The 18,359-nt window shown below is 41.2% G+C and overlaps 1 protein-coding gene across 3 annotated transcripts in view; it reads right to left on the bottom strand.

Moving 5' to 3' along the window:
• Window positions 1-10,896: 10,896 nt before the first annotated feature.
• LOC117359057 (mannose-binding protein-like) overlaps window positions 10,897-18,359 on the bottom strand; it is a 49,675-nt gene continuing 42,212 nt past the window's right edge. For 2 of the 3 annotated variants that reach the window (XM_033941190.1, XM_033941191.1), the window contains exon 5: window positions 10,897-12,154. In XM_033941190.1, the coding sequence (XP_033797081.1) occupies window positions 11,955-12,154 (200 nt within the window). In that variant the 3' untranslated portion in view covers window positions 10,897-11,954. The remainder of the gene's footprint in view (window positions 12,155-18,359) is intronic. The other variant, XM_033941192.1, reaches the window with a different exon arrangement.

Raw genomic sequence — 18,359 nt, 5'->3', positions numbered from 1 at the left:
AGATCCAATTATTTTGTCTGATCATGGTGGAGTGTGGATTAAAATCAAAATTATTGATCAGGATGATAGTAGATCAATATGGAGATTTGATAATACATTGCTTGTAGAACCAAATTTTATAGAGGAAATTCAATTAAAAATAAATGATTATTTTCAAATTAATAATACGGAAGATATCTCAATAGAAACGTTGTGGGATGCTTTTAAGGCAACCATGAGAGGTCAAATTATTTCTTATTTGGCATTTATTAAAAAACAAATTAAAAATCAATTCTCAAAATTAGAGCAAGATATAAAGATACTGGAATCAAAATTAATAAATAAATGGGAATATTCTAAACTACAGGATCTCTTGAAAGCTAAAGGGAAGTATAATGAGATTTATTCTAAATTGGTAAGAAAAGATTTATTTTCTCAACAGGCATTGTATTATGGGAATTCAAATAAGGCGAGAAGATTATTGGCAAATTATCTAAAACGAATAAAGATTTAAATAATAAAAGAACGGCTTGAAGTTTTTTGCCTCCTTGGCTATTTTTTTCCTCGTAGTCTCTTTTGGCCCCTCTTACCGCCTTATGTCACCTGCTTTGATGTTTTTTGTGTTTTTCCAGTTTTTGTCCATTTTTGGCCTTTTCCATTCCTTAAACGTTGTTAATTCTACTCTGGAAACTACTTCAGGGATCATACTCATATAGATTTCTTATTGATTTCTATGTGTATTGCCAAGTAACATCTGCTGCCATGAGCAAGGTCAGATTAAGCCATTGACAACCTTTGCACATACTCTGTATCCACATGTTTGGGTGGTGGTGGGGAGGGGCTGTAAGATGTGATCAAAGCTTAGGAAGTTAATCTTGACTTCTTTTTGGGGGGGGGATGGGGAATGTTCAAAGTCAGCAGAAAGTAGAAGGATGGTAAATATGTCTGGAGTTTTTTCTGAGTTTAAAATATCTAACTGCAGTTCACTAATTCCTCTTCCCACCCCACCTCACCCTACCCCGCTTCTACCACCCACCCTGCGTGAGTGATCCAATGCTTCCATTGTAACTAGCAGAAGAGACCATAGGTAAGATCCATCCAATGGAAAAGCAGTGTAGGCACAGGACTGGAAAATGGTTCAAAGTTAATGAAGTTTTTGTGCTATAGAATTGAAGTTTCTGCATGTGTTGGGAGGAGAAAATCTCCTCCCCCCCCCCCCCCGAAAAAAAAAAATCCCAAGTACACTTCCCTGAGAGAAGCAGTTCTAACAGCTGCAGCAAAAATGCACTGATTCACCATAACATGATGATTAAGGAATTGCACCATTCAAACTGCCTTGTCTGATCTTTTCTTCTGATCACAGATATGCAATCATGCCTACACATATAACCAGTACACAAACTTGTACACACACACCTGCAAAGCAAGAAGGCAAACAGGATGTTGGGAATTATTTAAAAAGGGATGGTTAACAAGACTAAGAATGTTATAATGCCTCTTTATTGCTCAGTGGTACGAGCTCACCTTGTCCAGAAAAACCTAAAACTGGAAAAACTATACAGGCCATCCTGGGGTCCCTCAAACCCACGGATTGCATAAAGCTCCGTTTTTCTTAAAATATGCTATTATTTTTGCTTAACGGAGCAAAGATTTTAGCATTATAACTATAACTTTTATGTTTTTCACACTCGGCAATGATACATTGATAAAAAGACATTTTATGTCATGTCTGTTTTATTGAGAAAGAACAAAAAAATCAGTACAGAAATAACACTGCAGAGTCTCCAACGCTAGCTTTTACTAAACCGTGAAAGAGCATCAGAGCATTTACTTCGATGGCCCGCAGTAAGAAGCTCTACTTCAATTTACCTTCCCCCCCCCCCTTTTACTAAGATGTGCTAAGTGTTTTAGCATGCATTTAGCACGTGCTAAATCAACGCATGTGCTAACCGCTAACGTGTCCATAGGATAACATGCATGCATTAGCGTTTGGCACGTGATTAACGTGCACTAATATTTATCGCGTGCTAAAAAGCATAGCGCACCTTAGAAAAGGAGGAGGTTAGTAAAAGGAGCCCCATGATGCTTATTATAACAAATGGGGTCAGATTCCTTACAACCTCACTAATACAGTGTTACAACCATGACAGGATAAGAAAATATTCTCCTGTCATCAAATAATGATTATTTAATAATGATTTTAATTCAAGATGGTTATTTTTTTGAATTTGTTGCAGAATTTAAAAATAAAAAATATTGCAGGTCTTTTGCATCAGAAGTTGGGTGAAAACCCAGTAAAAAGTGCTGACTTTCCTGTAAGAAAGAATGACTGAATCATGAGATAATCAATTCAAGGATAAGCGACAGATATTATTTACACCTCCCTTTTATGAAGCCGCATTAGTGATTTTTTATCGCCGGCTGCAGCAGTAAAATTCCAATGTTCATAAAATTCCTATGAGCATCGGAACTTTTATCACCATGGTCAGTGATAAAAAACACTAACACGGCTTCATAAAAAGGGGGGAGGGGGGTTAATTAAGCCATGTTTAATTGGGAAAAGTAATAAATACGCAAGAGTGGAAGACAAAATCCAAGTTATTATTAGCTGCTGTATTATAGTATAAATGTAGGTGTCAAAATATACTAGAAAAACAAATACATAAAACATTACCATACTTTTTTGCTGCTTTTCAAGATTGTCTTGTAGAGTTTGCACATGTCCTCCCAAAGCCCTGAATTGTGTTCTAAGATCTGACAGTTATTCCTACAATAATTAAAAAGTAATATTTGTAATACTGTAGTTATATAAATAAAATGTGGACTGAAAGATAGAATAAGTGAGTAATTCCAATATCCCTGCATTTAAAGGCATGTGTGTGTGTGTGGTAGAGACAGGGCAGGATTAATTCTTCAGTGGGCCCTAGATACCCAAGTACACTGGGCTCCCTAGACCTGCCCCTCCATGGCCCTGCCCCTCCCTGCCTCTGCCCTCGTATGTCCCCCAGCTCCAAAAGTCAAAGTAGCACCTTCTCCATCCTTCTTCATTATTCAGAGCAGCCGAATTTGCAGTCTTCAAAAGGCCATGGGCAGCGTTTCCTACACTCTGCCCACAGCTGACCCAGATGCCTTCCCTCTAATGCAAAATCCAAGCATCAGAGGAATGACTTCCGGGTCAGCTGTGGGCAACGTTTAGGAACCAATGCCCACAGTCTTTTTTAGACTGAATAATGAAGAAGGCAATACTTGGATGCCTGAAACCGAACCCAGAGGCAGGCATGAGGAAAGACTAAAACGGTTAGGGCTCTTCAGCTTGGAAAAGAGACAGCTGAGGGGAGATATGATTGAAGTCTACAAAATCCTGAGTGGAGTAGAATGGGTACAAGTGGATCAATTTTTCACTCTGTCAAAAATTACAAAGACTAGGGGACACTCGATGAAGTTACAGGGAAATACTTTTAAAACCAAGTGGAAGAAATAGTTAAGCTCTGGACTGCGTTGCCAGAGGATATGGTAAGAGCGGATATCATAGCCAGTATTAAGAAAGGTTTGGACAAGTTCCTGGAGGAAAAGTCCATAGTCTATTATTGAGAAAGACATGGGGAAGCCACTGCTTGCCCTGTATCGGTAGCATGGAATATTGCTACACCTTGGGTATTAGTCAGGTGCTAGTGACCTGGATTGGCCGTCGTGAGAACGGGCTACTGGGCTTGATGGACCATTGGTCTGACCCAGTAAGGCTATTCCTATATTCTTATGATGTCATCAAAGCAGGCAGCATTCTGGGCCCCCCTGAACTCTTCGGGCCTAAGGCATGTGCCTCCTTGGCCTACCCTTTAATCCTGCCCTGGGTAGAGAGGGTTAAGAACATATAAGAATAGCATTACTGGGTCAGACCAATGGTCCATCTAGCCCAGTATCCTGTCTTCGCAGAGGCCAATCCAAGTTATAAGTACCTGGCAAAAACCCAAATAGTAGCAACATTCCATCCCATGTCTGTCTCAACAGCAAATGATAGATTTTTCCTCCAGGAACTTGTCCAAACCTTTTTTAAAACAAGCTACATTAACTGCTCTTAACATATCCTCTGGCAACGCATTCCAGAGCTTAACTATTCTCTGAGTGAAAATATATTTCCTCCTCCTGGTTTTAAAAGTATTACTCTGTAACTTCATCGAGTGTCCCCTAGTTTTTGTAAATCTTGATGCAGTAAAAAAAATTGATACACTTGTACCCGTTCTACACCACTCAGGATTTTATAGATTTCAGTCATATCTCCCCTCAGCTGTCTCTTTTCCAAACTGAAGAGCCCTAACCTCTCTAGTCTTTCCTCATATGAGAGGAGTTCCATCCCCTTTATCATTTTGGTTGCTGTTCTTTGAACTTTTTCCAGTGCCGCTATATCTTATTTGGATAAGGAGACAAGAACTGAACACAATAATCAAGGTGAGCTCGTACCACTGAGCAATAAAGAGGCATTATAACATTCTTAGTCTTGTTAACCATCCCTTTTTAAATAATTCCCAACATCCTGTTTGCCTTCTTGCTTTGCAGGTGTGTGTGTGTACAAGTTTGAGTACTGGTTATATGTGTGGGCATGGTTGCATATCTGTGATCAGAAGAAAAGATCAGACAAGGCAGTTTGAATGGTGCAATTTCTTAATCATCATGTTATGGCGAATCAGTGTACGGTATTTTTGCTGCAGCTGTTAGAACTGCTTCTCTCAGTTATCAAATGAGCCAAATTGGTTGAAGGTCACTTAAACTGGTTCAGCTTATATGGAAAGTGTTGAATTTCACAGACTTAAAAGTCCACTTTTTCCTTCTTGTCCTTTTTCACCTGGTGGTCCTTTTGACCCTTTGGTCCAGTAGGGCCTGCTTTTCCTGGTGGACCTTGTAGGCCTCTTAGTCCTTGCAATCCTTGAAGTTGATTAAGCATAATAGAAAGACAGTCTACAAATTACTTTGAAGCGTTTGATAATGTAGAACATTAATCAACAATGTATTCTATCATGTTTGAGTATTGTACATCCCCTAGAGCTCCTCTTGGAAATAAGGCTATTAATAGACATTAGTAAGTTTGAATAAGAGCTTAATTTACTATGTAAATCAAGCTTAGGTAGTCAAGCCCTTAACTAGGCATTTGTAAAATGTTTAAATCTTGGATTCTAAGAGTTACTGTAGAATTGAATTGCTCACTTTTTCCATTGATTCTGCAAAAGGTATATAAATTATGACTTCATTCATTGGGTTTCTCTTTATACATTAATGTAATACAATGCATAGTGCACAAGTTGCATAAAAAGTTAACCCCATTGATCACACTCCAATAAGTGATCTATTGAGAGGAAGAGGATCTCAGAAACCTGCTTGTTTGTCAGGAATAAATCTTGACCAAGATTTACAAGGTTCCACGTTTCTATCATTGATCCTGAAAAACAATTCAAAATTATTGTATTAAACTCTTTATATTATATTAATTTTTTTATACATGTGTCTATTGGTGCTGCATGCTTAGTAAATCATGCTAAACATCAAATAACAGCCCATACTTACCTTAAATTATGCAGACAGCCCTGGCCAGATGCTGATCCGTTTCGCAGTGATTTCCCATCTTCTTCAAGGATTCTCTCAGGCTGCTCAAATACTTTTATTACTGATCACTATGGCCCTCTTTTACAAAGGCTAAGCGTTTTAGTGTGTGCTAAATCAATACGTGCACTAACCTCTAACGCGTCCATAGGATAACATGCATACGCTAGTATTTAGCGCTCGATTAGCGGGCGCTAATATCTAGCACTCACTAAAAAGCATAGCGCACCTTAGGGCTCCTTTTACTAAGCTGTGCTAGTGGTTTTAGTGCGCGCTTAGCACGTTCTACAATGCCACACGCGCTAGACGCTAATGCCTCCTTTACTAACGTTTAGCGTGGGTTTTAGCGCCGGCATCGGCAGTAACTGCTCCGACATTCATAGGAATTCTATGAGTGTCGGTACAGTTACCACCGCTGCCGGCGTTAAAATCCCGCACTGCGCTTTAGTAAAGGAGGGGGGTATGTTTTATTGTGTCTATGTTTTCCTCCTTTAATTGTAAGAGATATTTCTAATTTTTTATTTTTTTTAAATTGTGCTTCTTTATGCTTCATTATTGCTGTTCCCCATTCGAGTTTGAATATTTGCCATACTTTTGCTTTCCGAGTGGCTGTCGAAAAGTTTTCAGCCCAATCAACAAAGCCGGGGGAGTCTCCATTGAGGGCTATATACGTGGAGGGGCATAATCAAAAGAAAAAAATGTCTAAAAAGTGTCCTAAATGGCTACTTGGACGATCAAAACGCCTGATTGTCCAAGTACCCATAACTAAAGCTGGTTTTTAGACGTATCTAAAACCAACTTAGGCCTTTTCCTTGCCTCTAGATGCACAGAGAGAAAAGAGGCGTGTTTAGAGAAGGGGAAAGGGCGGGCGGTGGGCGGGAGGGGGCCGACCTACACCTAGGCGTAAAACAGGTAAAACCAAAACTTTAGGCAGGTTGCCTAGTCGGTACTTATACGTTTTTGACTTTGACCAAGTCAAAACACGTCTAAGTGCCGAAAACGCAACCTGCCTACACCTCCACCACAAGCATCGCGGCAGGAGAGATGCCTCATCTCTCCTACCGCGATGCCATCCCTCCTCTACCGGAACTGCCGCAACTCGCAGCAGGAGAGATAGGGCTGTCACCCAAAACAACTTAAAGAAAGTCTGCCCTTCTCTCAAATGGTCAGGATCCGAAGAAATTGTTCTGACTTACATGAGTTTAAAAGATAATCGAAGTCTTTACAAGAAAAATTTTTGTCCCGAGGGTACCCCAATCATGTAGTAGACAAAGCAAGGCGACATGCTAAATACTTAAATAGAGAACATCTTCTGGACGAACAGAGAAAGAATACATTGGAAGAGGAGATTGAAACATGTGTTTTAAGATTTTGCTCTAAAAGCAAGACGATAACACAAATTATCAGAAACAATTGGGACATTGTGAGATTACATCCATTATTTGAAAAGAAGAAACTTAGGGTTGCTTTTTCTAGAAACTCTAACCTAAAAGAAATTTTAAGTCCATCTATGCTCAAAACATCAAGAAAGACAAACATGACTAAGGGTCATTTCAAATGCCTTACCTGTAGTATTTGCGATATAACAATACAAACTAAGATCTTTGTCAATCCATCTGACAACATTGAATATAATTTAAATTTTTTCACTAACTGCAGAACGACATTTGTTGTCTATGTCATCATTTGCCCTTGCAAAATGCTGTATGTAGGAATGACCACGAGGGACCTTAAGACTAGGATGTATGAACACAAATCCAATCTGAAACGTGAGAGATGTTCAGAAATTATAGTTGAACATTGTGCGGCACATACAAAGATCTCCGTTGTTTGGTCATCGATCATGAACCCTCTAATATAAGAGGAGGTGACCGAGTGAAATGGCTCAAACAACGTGAGCTTATGATCCAACCAGCATGTGATCGTTTAAAAACAATGCACCCTTTTGGTCTTAATACTACTCTAGACTGGTCAGTTTTCATCTAATATAATTTTTCTTCTGTTGTTTGAAAAGTATTGGGAACATTTGAATCAATCACAATAGGAGTGTAAACTCTATTGCGCATGTGTTGGCGTTTAGTCAATAAAGGCGCTATTTTATTATATTGCATTGTGTTGGTATATCTTCATCGGTAGAGCTACACGTAAGTTCTTATAGCACAAAGAACAAACTACTGCTCAATGCTGGCGTTAAGGTCTAGCATGCGCAGCAATATAGCGTGCGCTATTTCACGCGTTAAAGCCCTAACGCGGCTTAGTAAAAGGAGCCCTTTGAGTTGGATCAGTGCTTGTTGAGTCTTTTAGGCCATGTTTATAATTGTGGTAAAAGATTATCCCCCAACCACTAATATTTTACTACTGCAGTGTTTGTAAGACAGTTGTATTTTGTGCGTGAACTGCACCTAAACATAGCCATGTTTGTCGAGCATAAGCACTATTCTATATACTGTGCCTAACTTTAAGGCCCTCTTTTACTATAGTGCGCTAAGCGTTTTAACGCATGCTAAATCAACACGTGCACTAAACGCTAATGCGTCCATAGGATAACATGCATGTGTTAGCATTTAGCATGTGATTAGCGCATGCTAATATTTAGCATGCGCTAAAAAACATAGCGCACTTTAGTAAAAGAGAGCGTAAGTTGTAGTTTACAGAATAACGCTTTATTCAGTGCCATATATAAAATTTAGCCCTTAATGTGCCTATTATTATTATATAGGTTTCAATTTCTTTAAAATCAAAATAAACATTTTTATTGTTTGATCGGTCTACAATCATATCTAAGATATATTCCATAGAGATTTTTAAATAAAAAATTGACATAAAAACTGCTTAAAATGATCATTGAGAGCATGAACATATTAGGGCTGATATGAAGAACAATGATCTAAAATGATTATAAGAACACTGAACATGATGAGCAAATGCTTTATAGTTTAGTTTACAAGTGCACAATCATCTGAATTTTTATAATAAGTTTTATTGAAACAGGAATACAACATACTTAAACATTTAGGGGTGAATTTATTATACATGTGAAAATGATATCACAAACAAATGGCCATCAATAGCAATATAGTTCATGCCACACTCTATTATGTTTAACTTTTATCAATGTTGCTTCTAGATTACAGAATTATTATTCATTCATCATTTATCAAGTTGTTCCTTTCCATAAAACACTCTAGGACTATTTCATTCAACTTCTATGGCCTCAGCGGCTACACTCGAATGTTCTATTTCATGCAACACTGGAGCTTATCAGTAGCCAGCCTCCTCGTTGGCCTAAAGAGCAATTTTTTCAGCTTCATTTACAATTTGAATAAATATATAAATAAATTTCATGGAAAACTTATCTCATCTAAAGAAGATACACTGAACGGGGCTTTAACGTGAATTCAGTGTTTCGCATTAAATGCTGTTTCGAGGATAGTTCCCAATTTAAGAAAATACACCACTATCTCCGTGCATGTGACATGATATGTCATTTTATTGCAACCTTAGGCCCTCTTTTGCTAAGGTGTGCTAATTGATTAGCGCGTGCTAAACGCTAACATGTGCATGCTAGTCTATGGATGCGTTAGCATTTAGTGCATGCTAATTTGATTAGTGAGCGCTAATTAGTTAGCGCACCTTAGTAAACGAGGGGGTTAGTTTACTGCGGGAGTCACTAACTTGTTTCTACTCAGTAGGCAACTAGTAATCAACATCACAAGTAGAGTTATTAAGGTCTCCCCAAGAACATGGGGTGGCTAGCACTCAATTTGATGCTCCAGGGGATCCTTCTTTAAAGGGACTGCATGGTTAAAATATAATCACATCCTCCTTCTTTCACCCCAACCCCATTAACAGACCACTCTTAAAGAAAACCCCTGAACACCCTACCCTCTTATAGGTCCCTCTAATGTGTACCTTTCTCAATTTTTGGCATTCTAGGAGATCTGAGCCTGGTTCAAAATGCACTCGTTACCCCTAACATTAGTATTTCTCGACTACAGCTAGAGGTCAAGTCCCATAGATTGACATAAGTAGATCTACAGGGTGGGGGTCTTTAAAAGGAAGTCTTCAGGGGGTTTCTAGTTGGAGGGGGACTGCCCCTTTAAGATGGTGTCTAGGAGCATTATGCCACATGTTATCATGCTGTCATCTGGTCAAATTTAAGCCACACCCCAAGACTACCTCTTTCCCCTACTCCAGTGCAGATAACACTTGGGCAGCAAAAAGATATTCATTGGTCAGCCTCAAATTTAACAAGAATATTTATGTAATTAACTCTGAATTTAACTGCATAATCCACCTCCATATTATAGCACTTATTACTGTAGTATCTACATATGGGGCCTGATTCTACAAAGTGCATCTAAAAAATCAGCGCTGACTAGCGCGGCATTCAGTGTGATTCTATAAACGTTAGGTGCAGTGGCGTAGTAAGTGGGTGTGGGGGGAGCGTGTGGGTGGTGCGGGCCACCCAGATGCAGTATCCCTCAGGGTGCTGGCACTCCTCCTGCTCTCTGCACCCTCCGTTCACATACATCCCCCTGCCACGCGCACCCCTTCCCTTCCCCCCCACCTTTTAAAATTAGGCACGAGCAGCCACGACCTTGCTGGTTACATCGGCTTTGACACTTTCTCTGACGTCAAGTTTGTGGCTGCTCGCTCCAAAGATAAAAAGGTGTGCGCACATACGCAGCTCGGGGGGTGGCATGGAGGGGGTGAGAGAGGGGTGCCACTGGTTAGATACACTTTATAGAATTGTGTTTAGCACTGCCTAAGGCCCTCTTTTAATAAGGTGCACCAACTGATTAGCGCATGTTAATTGATTTAGCGTGTGCTAAACGCTAACACATGCATGTTAGTCTATGGACACATTAGCATTTAATGCATGCTAATTCTATTAGTGCGCACTAATCGGTTAGCGCACCTTAGTAAAACGGAGTAAGTGTACTTACTAGGCATTGTTAGGCTTCCTAACTCTATGTACAGCCTAATTATGCCAGGGTTTTCTTCAGCTAAATAACTGCACTTAAGTTAGGTGCCTAACAGTGCCTAATTCACAAAGAGGCCCCTAACTCAAAGCCACGCCCATAATCCGCCCCTAACCATGCCCACTTTTAGGCAGGCAATTTGGATTAGGCGCCTACTTTTTATAGAACTGTGTTTGTCTAGTTAGGTGCCTAACTTTCAATTAATTCCAATTACAGCCAATTATGGGATGTTAAGTGCCGATGTAGGCACCTAACTTTAGGTGAGCTGTATAGAATTTGCCTGTTGCTGTGCAGTGCATAATTGCTTAATGGATCCTTGGTTATAAATTCTGTAGTTTTGCTTTTCTAAGATGTGTGACTTAAAAGCTGTTGCCTTTGTTGTTATATTTTGGCAGATCTAACCTCTAAAAGAGACTTTGAATATTGAAGCTGATATGAATGAATGAAATGAAAAATTGAGTATATAAATGTATGGAGTTTTTTTCAGACCAGTGATGATGCGGATAGCTTAGGGTACTGTATAATCCCGGCTGTCCGTGTATGAGGTCTGTTTTCTCCATTTATTGTGTATATTATCAGTTGCTGTCTTGTTTTATTTATTTTGACGAGATGGTGTGAATGAGGTTTCTCTGCTAAATTTATCATACAGTGCGTTTTTCTTGAGTTTGTGTTTGTAACATACAACTGTGCCCTGATTCTATTGACTTAAAAGCTGGAAATCAAAGTGCCCTATATTAAGGACTCGATTTAATAATGTGCGCTACATTACCCCCTCTTTTACAAAACTATAGCGCGGTTTTTAGAGCTGACTGTGGCGGTAACATCTCTGACGCTCATAGAATTCCTATGCGCGTCGGAGCTGTTACTGTCACGGCTGGCGCTAAAAACCACGCTACAGTTTTGTAAAAAGAAGGGGGAGGGGTGTTAGTGACCTACTGACATGAACATGCACTGTAAGTAAACAGGTCCATTTGCAGAAAAAGGGGAATGAAGTAAATAATGTGCATTAATTTGCATTAGTTCTTGCTAATGTGGTAGCGACTTTTAGTTCATCTAGCCCTGACTGATGACCTTCACTGCAGTTTGTTCTAGGATATTTTTTTGATAAATTATTTTGTGCTATTGGTGATGCTTTATTTTCTATAATTAGTGATAATTATTGATAAAAGTGTCCTAATTCTACTAATATGGATAACATCAAAAATAAACCTCTTCCAAACTTAAAATTCACAAATAAGTAACTTATTGTTTGTACAAACGATGTCATTCCATTTTCCTTCAGAGTTTAATTCTACACAGTCTTCAGCTCCTTTATCGTTATTTGGTTCATTTGGATACCAGTTGGTATAAGTAATTGTTTCACCAGTTGAATACTGAAAGGTTCCTTCTATTTGTATATCAGTTATTCCAAGGAAGGCTCCGTTTGTCATGTTTTGATACAATTTCTTGCAGAGCATGGTTTTCATCAGCAGTCCTTGGAGCGGCTACCAGGCCTCCAGCTCTTGAACACACCCTTCTTGCTGTCTCATAGTTATATTCTAGACCATCAGTCACAAATAGTTTACTACCAACTTCTTTTCCTACAGAGAAAATAAAAGCTTGAACACAAAAAGAGTCAAATTATACTTTCAGTGCATATGACAATTGTTTATCAATTACACAGTGCATCCTCAATTTCATGCCATCCAGATATTCAAAGACCGTGGGCCTGATATTCAGCACCCCTTATTTATTTATTTATTTCACTCAAATGAATCTATATATATATAAAATCGGAGGTATGTATGTATGTATGTGTGTGTGTATGTGCCGCGATCACGCAAAAACGGCTTGACCGATTTGAACGAAACTTGGTATGCAGATCCCTCACTACCTGGGATGATATGTTCTGGGGGTCTCGCAGCCCACCTGCACACGTGGGCGGAGCTACAAACAGAAAATCAGATTTCACCCATTCATGTCAATGGAAAAAATGTAAAAAACTGCCATTCTCACAGTAATTCAAAAACGGCTTGACCGATTTGAACAAAACTTGGTATGCAGATCCATCACTACCTGAGGTGATATGTTCTGGGGGTCTCGCAGCCCACCTGCACACGTGGGCGGAGCTACAAACAGAAAATCAGATTTCACCCATTCATGTCAATGGAAAAAATGTAAAAAGCTGCCATTCTCACAGTAATTCAAAAACGGCTTGACCGATTTGAACAAAACTTGGTATGCAGATCCATCACTACCTGGGGTGATATGTTCTGGGGGTCTCGCAGCCCACCTGCACACGTGGGCGGAGCTACAAACAGAAAATCAGATTTCACCCATTCATGTCAATGGAAAAAATGTAAAAAGCTGCCATTCTCACAGTAATTCAAAAACGGCTTGACCGATTTGAACAAAACTTGGTATGCAGATCCATCACTACCTGGGGTGATATGTTCTGGGGGTCTCACGGCCCACCCGCACACGTGGGCGGAGCTACAAACAGAAAATCAGATTTCACCCATTCATGTCAATGGAAAAAAATGTAAAAAGCTGCCATTCTCACTGTAATTCAAAAACGGCTTGACCGATTTGAACGAAACTTGGTATGCAGATCCCTCACTACGTGGGGTGATATGTTCTGGGGGTCTCGCGGCCCACAACTCTATGTTGCTTGCTCAACGGTGGGTTCACCCAAGACTTTATATGTTCTTTCTCCTGGAGGTGAAACTAAAAATGTTGTTTATAATCAAGTTTTGAGTTAGTTGTATTGTATTCATTTTGTCAAATATTTCACATTATAATTTGAATATATGTGTGTGTGTGTGTATGTATGTATGTTCCAGCATAACTCTTCAATGCATGGACAGATTTCAACCAAACTTGACATACACATTACTTACTATCTGAGGACAAACACTGTGGGGGTGGGAAGGGGGGGATATGTAAAAATGATTGAAAATGACAGGTTTTAGTATCTACCCCATAGTGTTTTCGGGCTCACAGATGAATACTCAGCATAACTCTGAAACGCATGGAGAGATTTCAACTAAACTTGGTACACATATGACTTACTATCTGGGGAAAAATATTGTGCAGGTGGGACGGGGTAAAATACTGTGGGGGTGGGAAGGGGGTGATATGTTAAAATTATCAAAAGCGACAGATATTAATGTCCAACCCATAGTTTTCGGGCTCGCAGAGATGAATACCGACACTCCCTATGCCGTTTAAGTCTAAGTTCAGCCCCATAGAGAGGGACATTCCTTTGGGACATGTGGTGGGTAGGGGGTTGGGACATGGGGGTGGGGCATATGGGACATGTGGGGGGGGTAACATGGGGGGTGGGACATGTGGGACATAGGGGGGTGGGACATGTAGGGAGTTGGACATTTTGGGATAAATAAATATCCGGGCAACGCCGGGTAATCAGCTAGTATACAATAAAACCTTGGTTTGCGAGCATAATTCGTTCCAGAAGCATGCTTGTAATCCAAAGCACACATATATGAAAGCAAATTTCCCCATAGGAAATATTGGAAACTCAGACGATTCGTTCCACAACCCTAAAACTTTAATACAAAATAATATACGTAAGTGTAGTGCTAGACCTCGCTCATTTAGAACAGTCACTACACTCCTGCAGTGTCAGAGAGATAAGGACCATCGACTCAGATGTGATGATATGACGCATATATACTGTATGTACTTGTATTGCAAGACATTGCTTTTATATCAAGTTAAAATTTAATTCCTTACACAATCAGGGTGGGAGAAAGGGAGGCGGGAAGGCATCATTATTTCTTGTATTTAGTTTATTGAAATTCGATATGTGGTTATACTTTTATGAATGAATGGGAGGAAGGGGGGGGGGAGAAAATGATTGTTTTCAGAATGTTTGTATATTTAAAGTACTTTTCCTGATTCGTTTATGTTTAAAATTTTCACAAGCACTGTTAATATTAGAAAATTAATATAGATTAAAAAAAAGGTTAAAATTTATTAAAATGTTTTGCTTGTCTTGCAAAACACTTGCAAACTATATTACTTGCAATCCAAAGTTTTACTGTATATATAGCAAAAATCTTTCCAACTGACCTGGCTCAAAAAAAGAAAAAAATCCTGAACCTTCTAATAGGAAATTATACATTTAGTGGGGAACGTAAGGAAAAACATTACCCCCCCCCCCCCCAAGAAATGAAAACTATGTTTAAGCTGTTGAAACTTTTATACCCTGCCTGTGTTAGTCTAGAAACATCAGGAAAACCTATAATTTTCTACCACAAAACAAGAAATTTCAGCAGCACTTATCTGGGTAACAAGTGTTGCTATTCAGATAAGTGCCACTGACAAGGTCTATAACCAAATTTTCATTGGCACCGTAAGGGCAATTCTATAATATAGGTTCCTCTGTTTACATGCCTCTTAGGCCCAAATTCTATAAAGATGCCTAGAGTTAGGAACCTATATCAGTGTGCCTAGCCAATCTAGGCACCTAACTTACCCCCTCTCCCTTTTACTAAACTGCAATAGCGGTTATTAGCACAGGGAGCTGCGCTTAATGCTCCGCGCAGCTCACGACGCTCATATGAATGTCAGGAGCAGCACGGAGCATTCAGCGCAGTTCCTTGTGCTAATAACCACTATTGCAGTTTAGTAAAGAGGGGGGTTAATTATTTTAAAAGCTTAATCAATGCCAATAACAAGAAATTAGTGCCTCATAATTGGCTTAAATTAATTGGATGGTGGGCAATTAGATTGGTAGGCGCCTAGTCCAATGCACCTACCAGAAAGCAGGCATGCTTAGGGATGGTATGTAGGCATGATTTTCTAGGAGGTTCACTTCCCCCTCCCTATTCGTGGTTTCGATTTTCACAGTTTTGTTTATTCATGAATTCTTTTTCCTCAGCCCCCCCCACTGAGAATTGCTCTTGGCAGGCCACATTGATAAAAATGGCCCCGGGACTTTGATCGGGGCGAGGAGGGAGGTGATTGGAGGAGGAGGAGGGGCAATCGGAGGAGGAGGAGGGGCAATCGGAGGAGGATGAGGTGATCGGATGCGGAGGAGGGCGATTGGAAGCTGAGGAGGTGAGCAGCTGCCCCAGGAGCATGGATTTTACCTGATGGTCTAGTGATGATGTGGGGCAGGAGCGATCTTCCTACACTCCTCCCCCGTGCAGAGCCATACTGTGAGTTCCCGTGGTCTCACGAGACTACAACAGGGAGTTCCTGTTGTAGTCTCATAAGACCACGGGAACTCACAGCACGGCTCTGCATGGGGCAGGAGTGTAGGAAGATCGCTCCTGCCCCGCGTCACTGCTAGAACACCAGTAAAAGGTCCAGGGGTGGGTCAGAACAGGACCAAAAGTTATTCGTGAATTTTCTTTATTTGCGGGCTGGCTCTGTCCCTAACCCTCACGAATAGGAAGGAAGAAGTGTACTTGTTTTGGACTTAGGTGCCAGCATTTTGGCCAAGAAAACCATGGCATAAATAGGATGTGCCTAAGATTCAGACACCTATCTACACCTGTTCACTTTAAGCACTGCTAGGCATGATTCTATAAACAGTGCTGAACTTAATTGACATGTGCTATGTACTGCATTCTTCAGCACCTATGATTTAGATCAGTGGTCCCAAACTCAAACCCTTTGCAGAGCCACATTTTGGATCTGTAGGTACTTGAGGGCCTCAGAAAAAAGAGTTAATGTCTTATTAAAGAAATGACAATTTTGCATGAGGTAAAATTCTTTATAGTTTATAAATCTTTCCTTTTGGCTAAGTCTTATTAATAATATTGTCATTTATAGCTAAAGAGACATATGATCAAGAAACTCTTTTATTATACTTTGTGATTATGATAAACATACAGATTGCCTCAAAATAGTACCTGGAGGGCTGCATGTGGCCACCGGGCTGCGAGTTTGAGACCAAAGGTTTAGATGCTGTTTATAGAATTGGGGTCTTAGTGTGTAGACTTACCCATGAAAGAACCAGCAGGGCAACTGCTATTCTACAATTCTATGTACTTGTCCTAAGATTTCCTCAATTCAGATACAGCAGCACTTGGTTCCTATGTTTCCTCCTAGGAAGCAAAAGGTGGGGGAGCTGTGCTTCTCCTTAGGGCAATATATGTGTCAAAGAGTTGCAAGTTAGAATAGATAGGGTCTGGATTAAACCTTTAAAGTATATTGACTGCCTAACAGCAACTCAAGAAAGGGCAAAAAAGAATCAAACTCTGCCTTTAGGCAGTGGCATAGCCCATCCCCCACCCTCCTTCCCCCGCCCCACCCCCACTACCATGCGTGTATGTGAGCCGCTTCCCTTCCCCCATACCTAATGTTCCTGGCACAGGACTCCCCCATCCTGCTGTCGCGCCTGTGTGGGCTCTGCCTCTGACATCACTTACTAGGCGCAGGTCTAGGAAGTTACATCAGAAGAACTGACACAGGCATGACAGGTTGGGGGTTGATGCTAGCGCAAGGAATGTTACAAAGATACGAGGGAGGGAAGCGGCGTGCGCGCGTGGCAGCGGGGGAGAGGGGGGCAGAGCGGAGGATGGGTGCTGTGCCTTTCCAAAGACGGCGCCTGGGGTGGACTCCCCCCCCCCCCTTATTATGCTACTCATGTGGATTCTTGACACATACAAACCTGATGCCAAAATACCGGATGAAAAATATTGGGATACTGTTCAATTCATCACTTACTTTGATCCCACAAATTCATAGAACCTTTCTAATCTAATCTAGTATTTGTGGATCGCTCAATGCATATAAAGATTCAATTATATAAGAGCAAATACAACCATGAAGAGTTTACAGAAAAACTGCGGTAGCGGATTACAATGAAGAGAGCTTACAAACAAGAGCCTTTTATTGTTTCTTATACCTACGGTGACTGAATTCTCTCTCTCCCTTTATTGAAAAAAAATCACACAAATGTGAGTATGAACATAGTGGTCCATGCCATTATAAATCCATGGCTAAAATATTATAACCCACAAAGAGTTTGCACCAGTAAACTTATGCTTTGTACCCCTTATATTATGGGGGCCACAAGGCTCTATATTGGGTCCCATCCTGTTTAATGTTTTCTAGGCTCAACAAATATGGTCGGGTTGGGCCCATGTGCCTCAGGCCGCGCCCCCAGGTGGGACCTAAGGCTCCAGGGCCTATTCAGATTGGCCCACGCGCCTTAGGCCCCACCAGTAGGCGGAGCTTTGGGACGGATGGGCCAATCCGGCCTCATTCCGTCGTTGGCTGCCTGCCGGACAGGCGGGTTTGGCTCCCGTCTGTCCGGCCAACTACCAAAGGTACGGGGAAGGGGGGTGGGGGTGTCGTGGGGGTCGGCCAGGGGGGTCGCGGGTCGGCTGGGGTGGCGGTCGGAGGTTCTTGGGGGGGGCGGTCGTTGGAGGGGGGGGGTTTGCGTCGAGGGCAGGAGGGCCTGGGATCCCTCCTGCCCGTAATGTAGTGCGGGGTGGGGGTAGGGGGTCGCCGTGGCCAGGAGGGTTTGGGCTCCCTCCTGGCCCGATATTGTCGGGGAGTTGGGGAGTCGGCTGGGCAAGAGGGCTTGGGCTCCCTCTTGCTCCGATCGTGGATGCGGGTGCGGGTGGGAGCGCGTGCGAGCTGTCGTTCGGGGTGGGGGTGCGAGCGGACCTGCTGGGGGGGTTGAATCGGGCGTCGGGCGGGGTGGGAACTATGTAAAAAAAATTTTGTATACCGCGCTCACGCGTATAACGCGCGAGGGGTATGCGCAGTAGGTAAAAACGCGTATAACGCGCGCGTTATATGCGTGAAAATACGGTACAATCCCCTTTCAGACACTTTTAA

Source organism: Geotrypetes seraphini, chromosome 4 (genome assembly GCF_902459505.1).
Source record: "Geotrypetes seraphini chromosome 4, aGeoSer1.1, whole genome shotgun sequence".
NCBI classification, from domain to species: domain Eukaryota; kingdom Metazoa; phylum Chordata; class Amphibia; order Gymnophiona; family Dermophiidae; genus Geotrypetes; species Geotrypetes seraphini.
Note: the sequence above shows the minus strand (reverse complement) of the source record. Positions and strands in the feature narration are given on the sequence as shown.